The following is a 16,030-nucleotide window of genomic DNA, read 5'->3' as shown; positions in this document are numbered from 1 at the left end:
CATAAACATCTTTACCCCAAACAAGTCTTTAAATTTTATTTATATTTAACTTCACAAATAATGTAAGAGTATATAACTAAAAAAACAAATAAGAAAAATTAAAGAAAACCAAAAGTATTACAAATAATGCAAACGTCTCCTTCTGCCACATCCCTGGCTACATTAAAAGCTTCATTCAGAATTGCCGAAAAATTTGAGGATGGATGGAGTGGGGCAGAGATGTGAATTTCCAAATCGTCCGTTCGAAACGGGACGAGGGACCTCTGTCACTGCGAGTTTCGTCGCCCCCGCTAAGGTCTCTTCCTGCAAAAAGATGCTCTGTCTTCTACCGCACTGGAGTGAACGTTAAAACCTGTACCCTTGGCGATCCCCAGGTCCGGGAGGGGCGAAGTAGGCGGGGCGGAAGCTGGTAAGAGATTCTCGCGAGTTCCGCAATCCTCGCGGAAAACGCGAGCGAGGCAGTTGTCTGACGCACTTCCGGGGCGCCGGGACAGTCGCGGCGCCGCGCTCGTGGCCGCGAGCCGGTAAGATGGTGGTTACCAGGTCAGCGCGGCCTCAGGCCCGTATCCAAGCTACGACGGCTGAAAGTTCCGCGCAGAAGGTAGGAAACAGCAAACCTCCCTCATTGCTGCTTCGCAGAACGGCGCTCAGGCCGGTGGGGCGGCGCAAGTGTCCCGCGGAGCGTCGGGAGGAGCGGCGGAAAGGGCTGGAGCTTGCCGCGCGCTGCTGCGCACCAGGTCCCGCGCTAAGCCTCTCCCTTCGTCTTCACGCCTCACTACAGTCTTTTAAGGAACTCCTTCGTATGAAACGGAGAGGTTAGATAACTTGCTTTGAGTAGTTTAGCTCCGTAATGCAAATGCACAGCTCAAGCCTTTTAATTTTACTGCTAACACTGTACTAAGGATTAATTTCGGCCACCAAGCAAGAGCCTGATTTATGGGGGCTGGCGAGGACACTGTTGTCACGTGGGGATGCTAGCTAAGGCACCTCCTTTCGGCGTGGGGATATCTGCGGTGATGCCGCTTGGTAGGTCTCAGGGGCGCTAGTAAGGCGCTGCCTCGGATTCTGCGATGAAGGGAATGGAGCGTTAACTCCCTTATGTATGTAAATAAGGGCAGAGACCGATTCTATCGGTGTGTGTACCTAAACACATCTTTGCTCAGAGTTAATGTTCTTCCCTTTCCCGTGTGTCGGAATGTAGGTCCACCTAGCATATTTGACTTTTTTGAGTAGAGAAAATTTTCTATTAATTTTTTTTTTCTCGCCAAAGTCATAACCAAGACTTGGATGAGGCGAGTGAAGCAGGGCCCTGTAAATGCAGGGGCAGATCTAGTATTTAAGCTTTTGATTTTTTTAAATGTTGGGTGGTGGTTTTCTATTCATCTGGTTTACTGTGTTTTTTTAGTGCCCTCTTAAGATTTGTTCCTGAGGGGAGTGCCTCACTCACTTTGCCTGCGTCCCAGCCCTACGTAAATTATCGTATTTAGCCGTGTAAAATGCGCCCCTGTGCATAAAGCACACCCATGTTTTTGGCCCAGACTTTCAGGGAACAGACCTTTCATTTTAATTTTTTAATTCAAATTTTTATTTGTTTACATTTGGTACTTGTTTTTGTATTATAAAGGAATTTATTGTTTTTTAATATATAACGGTACAATGAATTTTATGTAACAAATAATTACAAAGTACAGGAACAGATACAAGGTACAAGAAATTTTATGTGCTGGTAACAAATTGATGATATTTACGCATTATAGAAGGCCAAGAATTCTTTGTCATTGCAAGTTCGTCCTTAAGTTCAACAAAACCGATTATCATATACCAGGGTATTATTTTGCAGACAGGATTGTTATTGATTTCTAGAGTTACACTTTTAACTCATAAGCATAAATAAAAGAACTGAAAACATTTATATAGATACGGAATTAGTACTACCCATGTATAATGCACATCCTGATTTTTCCCTCACAAATTTGGGCCAAAAAAGTGCACATTATACATGGCAAAATACGGTAATAGTGTGTTTTCTCTGGCTTACAGAATTCTGCTGCTAAAAGAATTCAAGCACGTCTGAAAGGCAGGACGGAGTCTCCTTCTGATGACTCAAGTACTACTGAATCGCAGAGCACTAGGAAACCAAGTCCAATCCCTAGAACTTCTAAAACTGGAAAGAGGAAGAGCAGAACTATAGGCTCATTACCCGAAATGAACAAACCACCTACTGATGGAGAGACCTCTGAAGCGGAGTCAAACTGTTCTTCTGTGTCTGCGCTCCAGGATACCATTTTAAGAGTAACTAGGAGAAGGCAAATTGTAGTTGCATGCACCCCAGTGTCCAGTGTTAGGAAAAGGCTGAAAGTAACTCCAAAAAATGAGTCTCATTCTGAAGAATTGTCTGAAGCAGAATCGCATGTTTCAGGTATTTCTAGAATTGTCTCTCCTACAGTAGTAACTACAAGAACCAGAAAATGTAAAGCTAAATCCCAAACGGATCCACGCCAAGAATCACATGCAGAAGCTATTTCTGATGCTGAGTCATCATGCTCAGATATTTCTGCATTTTCCGGAATTGCAGCTCGGAGAACAAGGAGTATGCAGAGGAAATTACAACCACAGCTGGAGGAGAAAGATACTAAGATTATACCAGAAAATGAAAAGCAAATGGGAAACACACCTACAAATTCAGAGGATTTAGATACCAGACAAACTTCATCTCATTTACAAGCAAGAGCTCTTTCTCAGATAAATAAGCCAAATCTGTCTAATAGTGAAATGTGCAATGACTTTGATAATGATTCCTTCCCTGGAAATTCAGGAAAAAACCTAACAGTGCAAAAAGGCCAATGTTTTAATATACAAGAAGAAAAACAGGCCAGTGTTGCACCTCTCGAAGAAATAAAGCAGAACTGTAAGAGCTTAGATGAAGAAGCTGAAGGGATGATAGATGAGGGGAAAGAAATTAATGAGAAAAATTCTGAGTTGAATCTTTCTGAACTTCAGGACACTGGCCTTCAGCAGTTACTTTCTCAAAGGCATTCAACACCCCAAAATGACAAAACTACATCAAAGCTCTCAAATCTGAACTGTGAGACTGTAATGAAATCATTAGCTCAAACATTTGCAGTTGTAGAAATAGACAGGTGGCCTGAAGAGAGCAAGAGCACCATGAAAACAAGTTACCTGACATTGAGTGATGGGGGTGGAAGTGATGAAGAAGAGTGCACAGTTCTAGCTGTCAGTGAAGACGTGAACAAAGAAAGGGATGTAGATTTTGAGTGTGATACCAAACTATACAAGTCTGAGCTTAACAAATCTCAGGATAAAGGTGATTCTGTTTTATTACTTCTCAGCAGTGATGAAAGCCAGCAGTCTGAAAACAGTGAGAATGAAGAGGACACTGTGTGTTTTGCTGAAAATAGTGGTCAAAAGGAGACATTAAATGGAGACTCAGAAAATAAGTTCTGTGACAGTCCATTGTTTGTAATTGACACAACTCCTGGATTGAGTGCTGATAAAAATTTTTACTTGGATGAGGAAGACAAATCAAGTGAAGTTGCCACTGAGGAAGAAAAAGAAGATGAGGAAGAGGAGGAAGCAAGTGAAGAAGAACCATCAGACCATGACCAAAATAAAGATGATGAGTTTAGTGATGAAGACGACTTACTAAATGGCACAAAGTCTAAACTGTAAGTTTTACCTTTATTTTAAAAAGTATCCAACAGTTAATTTACCATAAAAATATAAAATAATAGAAAACGGGGATTGAGAAAATTACTGCCTCGGGTTCTTTCTGGAAGAACTCTTTTATCCAGCATTTCCTTCACCTCTGTGGATGCCTTTTCTAGTCATAGTTTTCCCACCAATGATAGCTGAAAGTGTCCTTTTTGATGATATATTAGAAATCATCTGTTAGGATTTTCCTGCATGACTGTTAAGAGCAAGGAAAGTAAAGTAACTTGTTTTTTTACTGTATGTTAATTGTAGAAAAAAATTGAAAAATAAAGAATGCCTGAGAAAAATAGTCACCTATAATCCCATCACCCATTGAAAAGCATTAATGTTTGGGGCTATTTAGTTTCTTTTTCTCTGTTATAAATTTCTTTTTCCCAGGCACAGGCCCTTGGTTGCAGTGTATCCACCAGAAATACAGGGATCCTTGTAAGGAACTATGCATTAACAGATGTCCAGTCTTCACTCTTAAACCAGTGAAGTCAGTCTCTGAGGCGAGGCTCAGGCATGCTTAGTTTTTTAAAAGCCACACTCCTACCTGGATAATGTAGATTTAGAGTTGAGAATCACTGCCAAGGCACTGCAATAAAATAACTTCACTTTCCAGTAGAGGTTGGTTATCAGAACTGTCAACTGCTTAGTATATATGAATAATTAGGGAAGAAAGTGACTGTAAGTCCAAGTGTACTTATAAAAAGGACCCCACAGTGATATAAAGTAGAAATTCTTATTACATAAATATAGCAGGAGCCGAGGGCAACTGCAAAAGATTTTAATTTGGTAGATCTTGGGTGTGACATTTATATTTTTAAAAAGCTCCAGTGGGAAATATGGTCATTGTTGTATAAAACTCCCTTGATTTAGAGGCACTACCAAATGCCTTTGGTCCAGATAAATATTCTAAGTTTGGATAACTTGGAAGTTCAGAGTAGAAGAACCCGTCTTTCTCATTGGTTTTAGAGATGGAGTTGTGTACATTTATTAACTCACTACCTATATATGAAGTTGAGCTGAATTGCCAGGTGTATCTCCTCCTCTTTTTTGTAATTCTTTAGAAAAACCTTTTTATGAAATTTATTGACATTACATGGCCTTAATCCTCTTAAAGAAAATCTGGAGAATTTGGATGTGCTCCCAAAAAGATACTTTGTTTAAATCATTATTCCAGAATTTTTTTTCTTAATGACTTTACTAGATTTAGTATTTGTTCAGTTTTTCAAAACTCCATTATAAAAATAAGATTTTTTTTTTTGTCATTGACGGTAAAAGGGGAGAGAGGAAAAAAGTGATTTTAAAAATACAGTCTCAGTTGTTTCCATTTTGATTTCATTGCTTGATCTTTAAGTGACCATTTCTCTTACAGTCTAAAGTTGACAAGCAGCAGCATAGACCCTGGTCTGAGTATCAAGCAATTGGGTGGTTTGTATATTAATTTTAATGCAGACAAACTACAGTCGAACAAGAAAACCATAACACAGATCAAGGAGAAAAAGAAAAATGAGGTAAGTTACATGAAGCGTCCTGTAAGTTTTCAGAGAACTAGCCAGTTACTTATAGAAATGGTTACTCCTTGGTAAGAGACTAATTTTCCTACAGTGAAATTACATGAGCATACTGTGCTCCTTTTTTCCCCTCTTTCCAGAACAATCATTTTTTCTTTTTATAAAGTTCTAGCGTTAAACTATGACTCTCGAAAAATAAAGTAATACAGGATCAATGTTCCTCTTCTTGCATCCACTGCTTATGATCCCAGGGGTTGTGTTTTCTTTTCTTGCTATACTTTTGGTTCTTAACTGTTCTGGACCCTATTGAGAATCTGAAAGCTTTGAGTGCCCCCCTCTCCCACCAGGAAAAAGTGCACATTGCACATAGACATAAAGTTGTACATTTAATTTCAGGAGGAAATTATAGGGTAGTGACCTCATCCAAACCCTCAGCTTTAGCTACCACCTTGCATGGCTTTTTCCCACATCTGTTTTTTTAGCCTTGGTGCCTCTTCAGGTTGTTAAATTCAGGTACCTGTTACCTCTTCATATGTGCTCAGGCACTTGACCTCACTAATTGTCCTACTTGTGTTCCCTGCCTGGACCCCCTCCTCCTCTTGTATTCTCTGTCCTGGTTAATGATCCGGACAAATGATCAAAATCTCTCTCCCTTTTGCAGTCCGTCACTAAGCCTAGGCCAGATGCTCCTTACATTGTTTCTGCTCTGTTCCCTCCTTTTCACCCCACTGTTACTGGCTCATTCAGAACTTTAGTTTTCATCTTAACTACCCAGTAGCACCCTTACTCTTTGTCATTCAAGCTATTCTCCATACTTTTGCTAGATTTCTCATTCTAAAAACACAAATCTAACCTTGATATTCTCCTGTTTAAGTCCTTCAGTGGTTCCTCGGAGCCTTCAAGGTGTTTCTGTTCCTCCAGCTCTGACTGTCCACCTGCTGTGTTCTGGCCACTGAAGACTATTATTCCCTGAACATACCCTGCTCTTTCCCAGGCCCCAGGCCAGTGCAGCGATCATAGATCACTGCCTTTGGGAAACATTCTTGGATGCTAGTCCTTCCGCCAACCTCCTCTGTGTTTCTGTAACACTCAGTATCAATCAGATTCATTATTAATCATGTGGTATAATTGTTATTTCAATGTCTTTTATCTTTGTGTTCCTAAAACAGATTTCTCAACCTTAGCAATACCAATGTTTTGGGCTGGGTAATTCTTGTGGGAGAATGCATTGTAGCATGTTTAGCAGCAGCCCTGGTCTCTACCCACTAGATGTGAGTAGCATCCACACCCCCACACACGTACCAAAAATGTCTTCAGACATTGCCCATTTCTCCCAGTTGAGAGCCACTGTCCTAAAGCCAAGTATGGTACTTGATGCACAAGAAACTAGTAATCTGTTAAATAAATGTCATATATACTCTCTTGTTTGAATAATAGGAAAGTCTAAACTACTGTGCTACCCAGAAACTTATAGGCTTTAACCTGAATTGGGGATATCTTAATTGGTAATTGATTTTTGAATCGATAATGTCATATTTTATTGACTAAATTAATATTTGCTGTATTCCTGTGAGCTATTTTGAGAGTTGAGTAGTCTTCTTTAGTTCTTGCACTAGCGAAATGACTACCCTGAGACTCCTTTTAGTCACACAAACAGTATGACAATATTTAGTTATCCTAGGTAAGTAACAAACTGCAGAAGTCATTTAGGAAAAGATTAACAGACCTGACAACACAAAATTTTAAAACTTACGCAGTTATAAACAAAAAAGACCATAGGTTAATACCACTAAAATACAAAATACATTACAAATTAGTAAGAACACAACCCTATTTAAAAATGAACCTGAAAGAGGACAGGCATTCCCACAGAAGAGGACTTACACATATATAGCTACTAGCTACACAAAAAGACGATCAACAGCAAAGGAAAATAGCCAAGAGGCACCACTCACAGTATGCAAAAAGATAATGGTGGCAGTGTAAAGAAAAAGGCTGGTAGGAGTTCATACTATTTGTGAGATAGTTTACCAGTACCTATCAAAATTTAAATGACACATTTTGGAACCTGTCTGATAGATATAATCACAAATGTGCACAGGTGGTTACAGTGTTTAAAAGTTTAATGGATACTTTAAATGTCAGAAGAAAAATTATAGCAGCAATTTATAAGAAAGTTACTGATCTATGTATGAATTGACATTGAAAGATCATCCAAGATATGTTGAGTTGCAAAAAGCAGACTTATCTACATAGGTCTTGTTGGTATAATATAAAAAGTATATGTTGTTTAATAGAAATCTATTATTGCTATACTTATTAATAGTCTAGCCAGTATCCTCAGATCACAAGAAGCTGTTTTACCAATATCAAAAGTACTTAAAAACTAGTCAGGTTTTTTTCAGGGCTTTCAAGAGCCATCACTGCATTGTTCTATTGTCTTTATTTTCCAGTTTGGTGCAGGTACCTGGTTGCAAATCAGTAAGTACAAATGGACATGTCAGTGTAAATCTGATGTGTACAGATTCTAATTAGTAAAAGAACTTTGAATTTAGTAATCGATTTTATAGATTACCTAAAATAATCCTTCAGTTTGCCTCCTAAAACATTTTTACTGTGATATAAGGACAGGAACAACTTGGCAATAGCATGTCTGTGCATAAAGGTTAATATATTTGGAGTAGTCTTCAGTCTGAAAGATGTTTCCCTTATAAGGCAAAAAAGGTTGAAATTATATGACATTCTGACATTATTTTAAAACCAATTTAATAATTTTATAGCTTCTGAAGAAAGCCGTCATTACTCCTGATTTTGAAAAAAACTATTGTGTCCCACCGTACAGAGAATCAAAATACCAACTTCAAAAAAAACGCAGAGTAAGTACAGTGACTCTCATTATTTAGAATGTTTAGATGTGTTCGACTGTATGTGTTCAGCTAATACAATATGGTTGTAAAATTAAAAATATATTTCCAAAGAAAATTGTCATGGATACCTAAGGGCCCATAAAATATGGTTCCATAAACACGTTTTATGTGGATTTCACAAAGTGAAAGTGCACCAGGTGGTACACCGATACAGCTTTATTTTTTCCTTCCTTAAAAACAGTGACAGCCACCAGGCAAGGTCAGTGTCCACGCCTCTTGATTTATAGGTACTGTTCACTAAAGGCTAGGAATTCTGTTGCAGGCTGTTGTAGAAAACTTAATGTAGCCAGCCAAAAACCCTACTTTTTAGTCTGCCAAATGAGAGAACAGAATCTTTTCTCTAGTATAATATAGGGATTGCTTCCATCTGATCTGACATTTCAACTAATAAGCATAAAGATATTGAGAGAGCTTGGAGGAAATTTGAGGAAGGTGCTCCAGTAATATAGTCATTAATAGGAAGCCCCTTGGCACATGGTAAATACTTCATAATTGTTGCATGAGTGGAACAAAACAAAAAAAAATTAAGCAAATCACTTGCTAGGAGTTTCAAAAGAACAGACTTTTTTTTTTCCCAAAGAAATAATACAGATTTCTGGACTGTTGGAGTGAGTGACTTTGAGATATCTGAGTGACAGAATACAAGTATTAGTGTTTATATGTAAGCTCCAGAAGTGAAAATGTTTTTATACGTTATCTCTTGTGTGGGCTATTTTAGACAATAAAAATTAAAGCTGTGGGTTATTCGCCCACCAACTCATCAGTTCTTACTAAAATACAAAATTAAATTTTAGGAGCCCTCTTTTATGAAACTAATAATGCTTTTGCCAAATTTACCAGAGAAATCATTTTTGTGATTTAATTCCTTTTATGGAAGATAGTTTGGATACTAATACATTCTGTAACATAACCTTACTTGTTTTTAATTAATGAAATTTTCTGTGTGTACAATTATGGGGGAAATGAGAAATAGTTTATACACTGTTTATTAAAGTTAGAATTTTCCGTTTAATTGTTTTTTAAATCTGAATTTCAGAAAGAGCGACAAAAAACAGCAGGTGATGGCTGGTTTGGTATGAAAGCTCCAGAATTGACAGAAGAACTGAAAAATGATCTCAAAGTACTGAAGATGAGAGCTGGCATGGACCCAAAAAGATTTTACAAGAAAAATGATAGGGATGGCTTCCCTAAGTACTTCCAGGTATGAAGCAAACAGAATGTAGTGGTGAGGTTATGTGGATTTTAGTTTGGAAAGCACTATAGTGTGATCTTTCTGTTTACTCTAAAATAGATGAATATCTACGATGCACATCTGCTCAGATCATATAATAATGGTCAGAACTCAGCTCAGACAGCTACTAGCTTGTAATGGCTTTTCATATAGAGAGACAGTGTTGCAGATAGTAACTAGGTTCCTAGGTCATCGCTCTAAAAGTTACGGAATGTATAAGATCGGCGTTCCATGTATGAATAGTACTAGCCTAAGAGCAAGAATTCTTACGGGATGGATGGGGAAAGGGAATCATTTGTACCAAACTCTTCTTTTCAAGGTAGAGGGGTATCCTCAGGCAAATTCTCAAAATAACTTAAAGTTGGTTTTCAAGGTGTTTTCATTCAGATGAAAGCCCAATGGAGTTAATCGGTGGCTCTCAAGTTCATTTTGCTCTTATTGATTACCTTTCATGTAACTCATCTAGATTGTTATTATACAGTAGTACTTTGCCGCTAGGTCTGTTCTCTCTCTAGTCCATCTTTCACATTGTAGTCAGTCATCTATTCTTTAAAACACAACAACAAAAAAAGGCAATCTGTTTGTGAGATGCCTCCAATCAGTGATATCACAGATGTCATTCAGTGACACCTTCAGTGATTCTTTGTGACCTGGAGGGTAGTCTGTACCCCTTAATGTGGCCCTTCACAGTCTGCATCCAAACCAGTTCAGCCCTCCCTTTTTCACAGAGCCCTCTGAAGTGCAAACACACTCAACTACTCAGTCTTCTCAATATGCAGACTGCTCTTGGCATTTGACTTTGCATGTGCTTGGCTCTGCCGTTTGTTTGGTGAAATTTTACTCATATAAATCCAAGCTAAAATATCATCCTTTATGAAACCTTCTTTATGTCCCTTAGCTAAATAGAATTGGTCAGTTAGTTTTCAGAGCCTCTAATGTTATCTTTGTTTCCCTAACATCTAAAACAGTGCCTGACACATAGTAGACACTTGGTAAATTTCACTCAGTTGAATGTATAACTAATGCAGACCTGTCAAGAAGAAGGTTCTAAGCTGGCAGCATTTATGATAACCTAGGAGATCAAATAGGTATGTAGAATTTGTCAATTTCATTAAATTGGAAAGCTAAAAAGAGTTTATCTGTCCTACTTTTCCCCTCTAGTTACACTGTTCATCAAGAATGTATGTACTGTCTAGCGCTAAATTATATAAAAGGAATTTTGGATATATTATAAACTCTAATGAGAAAATATCATTAGTGTGACCTAATGCAGATTGAATAGGTGATTGATTTTTGCTTTTTAAAAATGGCACAATTAACGTTTTGGTGTAATGTAAGCTTGTGTTTTTCATTCCTTTCTATAAATATACTTTGCTAGAGCCACCCTGAAATGTGAAAACAATGTGGCATTCAAGTATTACATAACTTATTTCAATCAATTGTTCATAGTTTGGAACCATTGTTGACAATCCAGCTGACTTCTACCATTCACGAATTCCAAAGAAACAAAGGAAGAAAACTATTGTGGAAGAACTGCTGGCTGATGCTGAGTTCAGAAGGTAAAGGAATTTATGTTTCACTTTATGTTGGCTTTCCTTTAAATTTGCATAAACTTTTTAAATTTTAGATAATTTTTAAATGTTTTGTTGCACAGTTTCTCAATAGCAGCACTATTTACATTTTAGATGGGATAATTCTTTTTTGGTGGGACTATCCTGTGCCCTGTAGGATGTTTAACAGCATCCTTGGCCTCTGCCCACTATATGCCAGTAGCACCCACACACACATACACACTCACATTCATGACAATCAAAAATGTCTCCAGGCATTTACAGATGTCCCCTTCAGGGCATAAGCATTCCCAGTTTAGAACCACTGCTTTAGAGGGAAGCTTAAAAATATTTGACTGGCTAGAAGAGATGAGCCTGCAAAGGAAACTGGGAAAGAAGAGCTAGCCAGGAGGGCACAGCGCCATAGAAGTCAAGGAAAGAGACTGTTTTAAGCAGGTGTAAGCTAGAGGAGTGGTTAATAGGAATAAATGCTGATGAGACATCAAATGAAATAAAAACTTCCTTTGCATTTAGTTACATGGAGGTCACAGTAACTGCATAAGGAGTTTTAGGGGAGTGATAGGGAGAAAGACTGCAGAAGATTGGAGAGTGAGTTGAAAATGAAGAAATGGACATAACTCTCTGAAGAAGTTAGGTTGTGAAGAGGAAGGGAAAAGCAGGGCTAGTAAATAAGGAATTGGAGGATTATGTAAAATGGAGCAATCTGAGTATGTTTAAATGTCCTTGAAGCAGCTATCTATCTATCTATCTATCTATCTATCTATCTATCTATCTATATATGAGATTTAAAAGCATGCCTCATACAGAAACCTCTACTGATGTTCCATGTTGGTTAAATAGCAAAAATGAAAATATTTATCAAAGATTTTAAAAATAATGTAGATTGTAGGCATGGAAAACAAACTTAAAATGTTATTGTAAGCTATTTAACTAGTCTGGGTAATGGTGAAAATTTTAGAAATAAGCACTATCAACATTGCTGTGATTTCTGAGATTGCCATCATCAAGATTAATCCACAGCACATGTTAACAGGTAAGTGTTGAAACACTACAAAGTAATCTTAGGATAAGGAAGTTGGGGCAGTAACCTAGAAATTTAGAATGAAACTTAAAATTGCAGGTTAGAGGTTCTTAGCAGTTCATTATTTCCCACATTCAGTCATTGAATACCTTTTTCACGGTGTTTCCATTATCTGTATACTGCCTACTTTATTTTAAAAGGAAACTTTACATTGCTACTGTAAATGGGTTAATTACATTTTTCCATATATATTAAGATAAATACATTACTTAAAATGAACATTGTCACCTAAATTTACATGTCACAGTATATGAAACGCTACTAGCCCATTTCTCCACGGGAAGTTTTAATCTTCCACGACCATCTCGAGGTTTTCTGTCTTCCCACCACTTTGGGATAGGGAACTTCACCATATGTATTTAATGCATCACATGTTCGTTAATAGGAAAGTCCTTGGGACAGAAGAAAATGTGCTTTTCTGTGTTGTATGTGGTTTTTGGTTTTGTTTCATTTTCAGTCTAACCTTAGGTTTGTTAGGAAGTCTGTGTAAGTTGTGCTTTTGGGATTGGGTGAGCTGTAAAGTTATGGTAAATAGCTTCTATTTTAAAGAGATTTTTAGCTTATCCTCAGCTTTAGTGATGTGATAACAAATTTATGTAACACAATGTGCTTTAGAACACAGGAATTTAATATGTTTAGAGAATTTTTAAACTTTTCATAATTGTGTAATGACAGGCTTTCTTTTGTTGAAGCTTCTACCTACTACATCATTATCTTTCTGCAATAAATTGTGCTTCTTTGGAAATTGTATTTCCAAAGCCCAATGAGAAAATAGTCTATAGCACCGATTCGCTGGTCTGAGGATACCTTTGAACTCTTAAAAATTATTGAAGACCCAAAGAACTTTTGTGTGTTACATTTGTCAATATTTACCATAATGGAAAATAAAATTAAGAAACTGAAAATATTAATTCATTTTAAAATAACAAATCCATTATACATTAACATAGTTTCACAAACAAAACAAAAATAATTTAGTGCATATCTCTTCACTGTCTGGCTTAAAGACAGTTGGAGCCTCATATTTGCTTCTGCATCAGTCTGCTATGATACCACACATTGTGTAGCCTCTGGGAAACTTCACTGTATACTCGTGAGAGAGTGAGCATGAAAAAGACAACAGTGTCTTGGTATTCTTGTGAAATAGTTTTTAACTAATGGAGTCTGAAAGGGTCTCATTCCCAGACTACATTTTGAAAACCATTGTTCTGTGGTATATTTCTTAAGATTCTAAGAAATATATTGTGTTTTCAGGTAACTGTAAACCTTTTTTCTTAGTCCTTATTTTTATATTTCTATCCCACAAAAATATTTAAAGCATTTGATATTCTCTGGTAGCTGGATGTAGTGCACGCATGGGTCTCTAGTGACAGTTTTCAAAGCTTCCCTCTACAGTTGCCATATTTTCTCACTAGACTAAGCTCTGTGAAGGCAGGGACTTTGGCTATCTGGTTCACTCCTTTGTCCCCAACTCCTAGTATGGCACCTTACACATGGTAGAACTTAGTACAAATGTGACGAATAAATGGTAAAAATGCAAAAAGAAAAATTGAGATTTAGAAGTGGCCTCCCCTCCCCAAAAGATTACATTAACTTCTAATGTGTGGTGTCATACTTTATTTAGAACTTAAAGGTTTGGTTTTTCTTCTTAGATATAACCGAAAGAAGTACTCAGAGATCATGGCTGAAAAAACAGCAAATGCAGCAGGAAAGAAGTTTCGAAAGAAGAAGAAATTTCGCAATTAAAATTCACCAAGCAAGCCACAGTATTTTATATCCCCCCTTTATTTATTTACTAACTATGTTTTTGAAAACTAACACCATCACATAAATTAACATACACTGGTCCCATTTATATAATAGGGATTTCTGTTTGGAAAAAGTTGATTTGAGAGAGAATCGATCATGTGCCCCTTAGAATAAAAATAGGTGTGTCTACAACAGACCCACCCATGCTTCGACCCTTTAAGGAAAGAAAAGGAAAAGAACCTTAACCAATTTAAGATAAATGATGTTTTTGTAAAGTTTTCAATGCTTGGTTATTTACATAAAATTGAATTAAAAGACATTTAGAAAGTGTAAGATTTGCTAACATTCAAAAAGCTTTAAAATAATATGATCAAAGATAAATATAACAATATCATAACAATATTTTAATTAAGGGGGGTGTGTATGTGTAGGTAGGTAGGTAGGTAGACAGGTAGACGGAAATGCCCTTTCATCAACTGTAAATTCAGGTCCAGAAAATACAGAACTCTGTACAGGGATACGGGGTCTGCTTGTGGCCAGTATAAAAGTCATAGTTGAAACCAAAGGAATGGTACAAGTGTTCTTAGAGCAAATGTATGTTAGTATATATGATCAGAGAGCTAAATGAAGCTGTAAAAGGAACTTAAAAGATAATGACGACAACCTAGAAAGTTTGGGTTAAAACTGATGAAAAGGGGCCTTCAAAATACCTTACAATCTTGAACAATTTCTAAAATTGCCCATCTTGTTCCAAAATGTTTTTAAGACAGCTTATAAAAAATGTGTACAACACAGCTAGTTTTTTGTTTTAAGTGAGGAAATTATGGGGAGGAAAGTGAGGACGGAAAAAATTAAATGAAGTCAAGATGAAGTTAATAAAACAATTCTGAAACTTAATAACTGCAACTGTTGATAAGAAGGGGCTTTGAGCTTTCTAGCATCTAACACAAAAAATCAGTTCTGTGTTCAGTGTTCTGTCATTAGATAAAAACATCTACTTTAGATAAACACCATTATTCCTATTAGTAAGACCTAAGAAAATGTCTCATGGGTCCCCATAATTAAGGATGTCAGATGAAAGGTCATACTTGGCTGTCCAGAGGATAAATGGCAGGGTTTTAAAGAAAAGGAAAAGGGGTGAGGGGCAGAGAAGACTGTATAGAAAAGTTCAATAAAACCTTGAGTAATTTAAATTCATGGGATCCCACTCAGAAATAGCAAGTTAGAAGGAAACATGATTATATGAAAAATATTTTAACACTATTTCTGTAATATGTGCAGATACTCATCCAGTTCAGTCTCTCAAGCAATAAGTATTGTTCAAAATTACTACTTAAATTTTATTGAAAAGTTTTCAGTAAGGATTTAAACAAAAAATGCTTTCTAGTTAACCAATTCCCCAAGCATCTGACTAATTAAAATGTAAAATTCATCTTACTGTTACACAATTTTAAAGGGAAATGTTTCCACTTTTAAAAGTGAAGAAGTAATGCTTCCAATTACTAATAGCTTCCAAGAGGCAGGGTCAATAGCATGACCTGTAATTAAGTGGCATAAGAAGATGAGTGCTTTATAAAAGAAATGAAATACCTCAAAATGAAATGTGAACTTAGGTAGCAGTAGGGGGAGGTTCTGCAATGAAAAGGGTTATCAGTAAATACTGAACACTAACTATGAGAAAGGCAAACTATCATGTTTCCCTGAAAATAAGACCTAGCTGGACAGTCAGCTCTAATGCGTCTTTTGGAGCAAAAATTAATATAAGACCCAGTCTTATTTTACTATAATATAAAATCGGATCTTATATAAGACTGGGTCTTATATTAATTTTTGCTCCAAAAGATGCAGTAGAGCTGATTGTCCAACTCTGAGCCAGTACTTTAGGCTCAGGTGATGGGTGGTGCATAGTGTATGTTCGTTCTAGTTACTACTGCATAACAAATTACCCCAAAAATTATAACTCATGATTCTGTGGTTCAAGGCTTAGCTGGGTGAACTGTGCTCTATATGATATTGAATGATGTCACTGGTGGTAGTCAGCATGCAGCTAAACAGATCTGGAAGGTCTAAGACGTTTTTCTAACAAGCCTGGCACCATACAATATTCTCTTTTAAAAGTATATCAATTGAAGTTTTTCTTCAATTGAACAGTATAGCATAAAAATAGCTATAAAACCAGAACATGATCCACACTTTGTGTGGCACTGAAGGCTCTAAGCAATGTTAAATGGGCTCAATAT

At 36.9% G+C, this 16,030-nt stretch overlaps 2 protein-coding genes across 5 annotated transcripts in view; one reads left to right on the top strand and one right to left on the bottom strand.

Annotated features, from left to right (window-relative positions):
* LOC109458541 (uncharacterized) overlaps window positions 1-16,030 on the bottom strand; it is a 48,231-nt gene that overhangs the window by 18,892 nt on the left and 13,309 nt on the right. For 2 of the 3 annotated variants that reach the window (XR_012497305.1, XM_074335154.1), the window contains one exon: window positions 597-796. The exons of the other annotated variant lie outside the window; for it this stretch is intronic. Coding sequence is in view for 1 of the 2 variants with exons in the window: in XM_074335154.1 (XP_074191255.1) it covers window positions 766-796 (31 nt within the window). In the remaining variant the exon portion in view is untranslated. Of the gene's footprint in view, window positions 1-596; window positions 797-16,030 lie in introns of those variants that run through there. 3 annotated transcript variants of the gene reach the window in all.
* DNTTIP2 (deoxynucleotidyltransferase terminal interacting protein 2) lies at window positions 471-14,068 on the top strand. 2 transcript variants are annotated; one of them, XM_019752603.2, is made up of 7 exons: window positions 471-601; window positions 2,041-3,686; window positions 5,093-5,231; window positions 8,012-8,107; window positions 9,195-9,359; window positions 10,839-10,948; window positions 13,694-14,068. In XM_019752603.2, exons 1-7 carry the CDS (start codon window positions 530-532, stop codon window positions 13,785-13,787), a joined length of 2,322 nt encoding a protein of 773 aa, XP_019608162.2. In that variant the 5' UTR covers window positions 471-529; the 3' UTR covers window positions 13,788-14,068. The 2 variants fall into 2 exon arrangements, with proteins under 2 accessions (XP_019608162.2, XP_019608171.2); XM_019752612.2 differs by lacking the exon at window positions 471-601 and adding an exon at window positions 676-815.

The sequence above is a fragment of the Rhinolophus sinicus genome, linkage group LG06 (genome assembly GCF_036562045.2).
Source record: "Rhinolophus sinicus isolate RSC01 linkage group LG06, ASM3656204v1, whole genome shotgun sequence".
Classification (NCBI taxonomy): domain Eukaryota; kingdom Metazoa; phylum Chordata; class Mammalia; order Chiroptera; family Rhinolophidae; genus Rhinolophus; species Rhinolophus sinicus.
The sequence above is the reverse complement of the archived record's forward strand: the minus strand, read 5'-3'. Positions and strand labels throughout refer to the sequence as shown.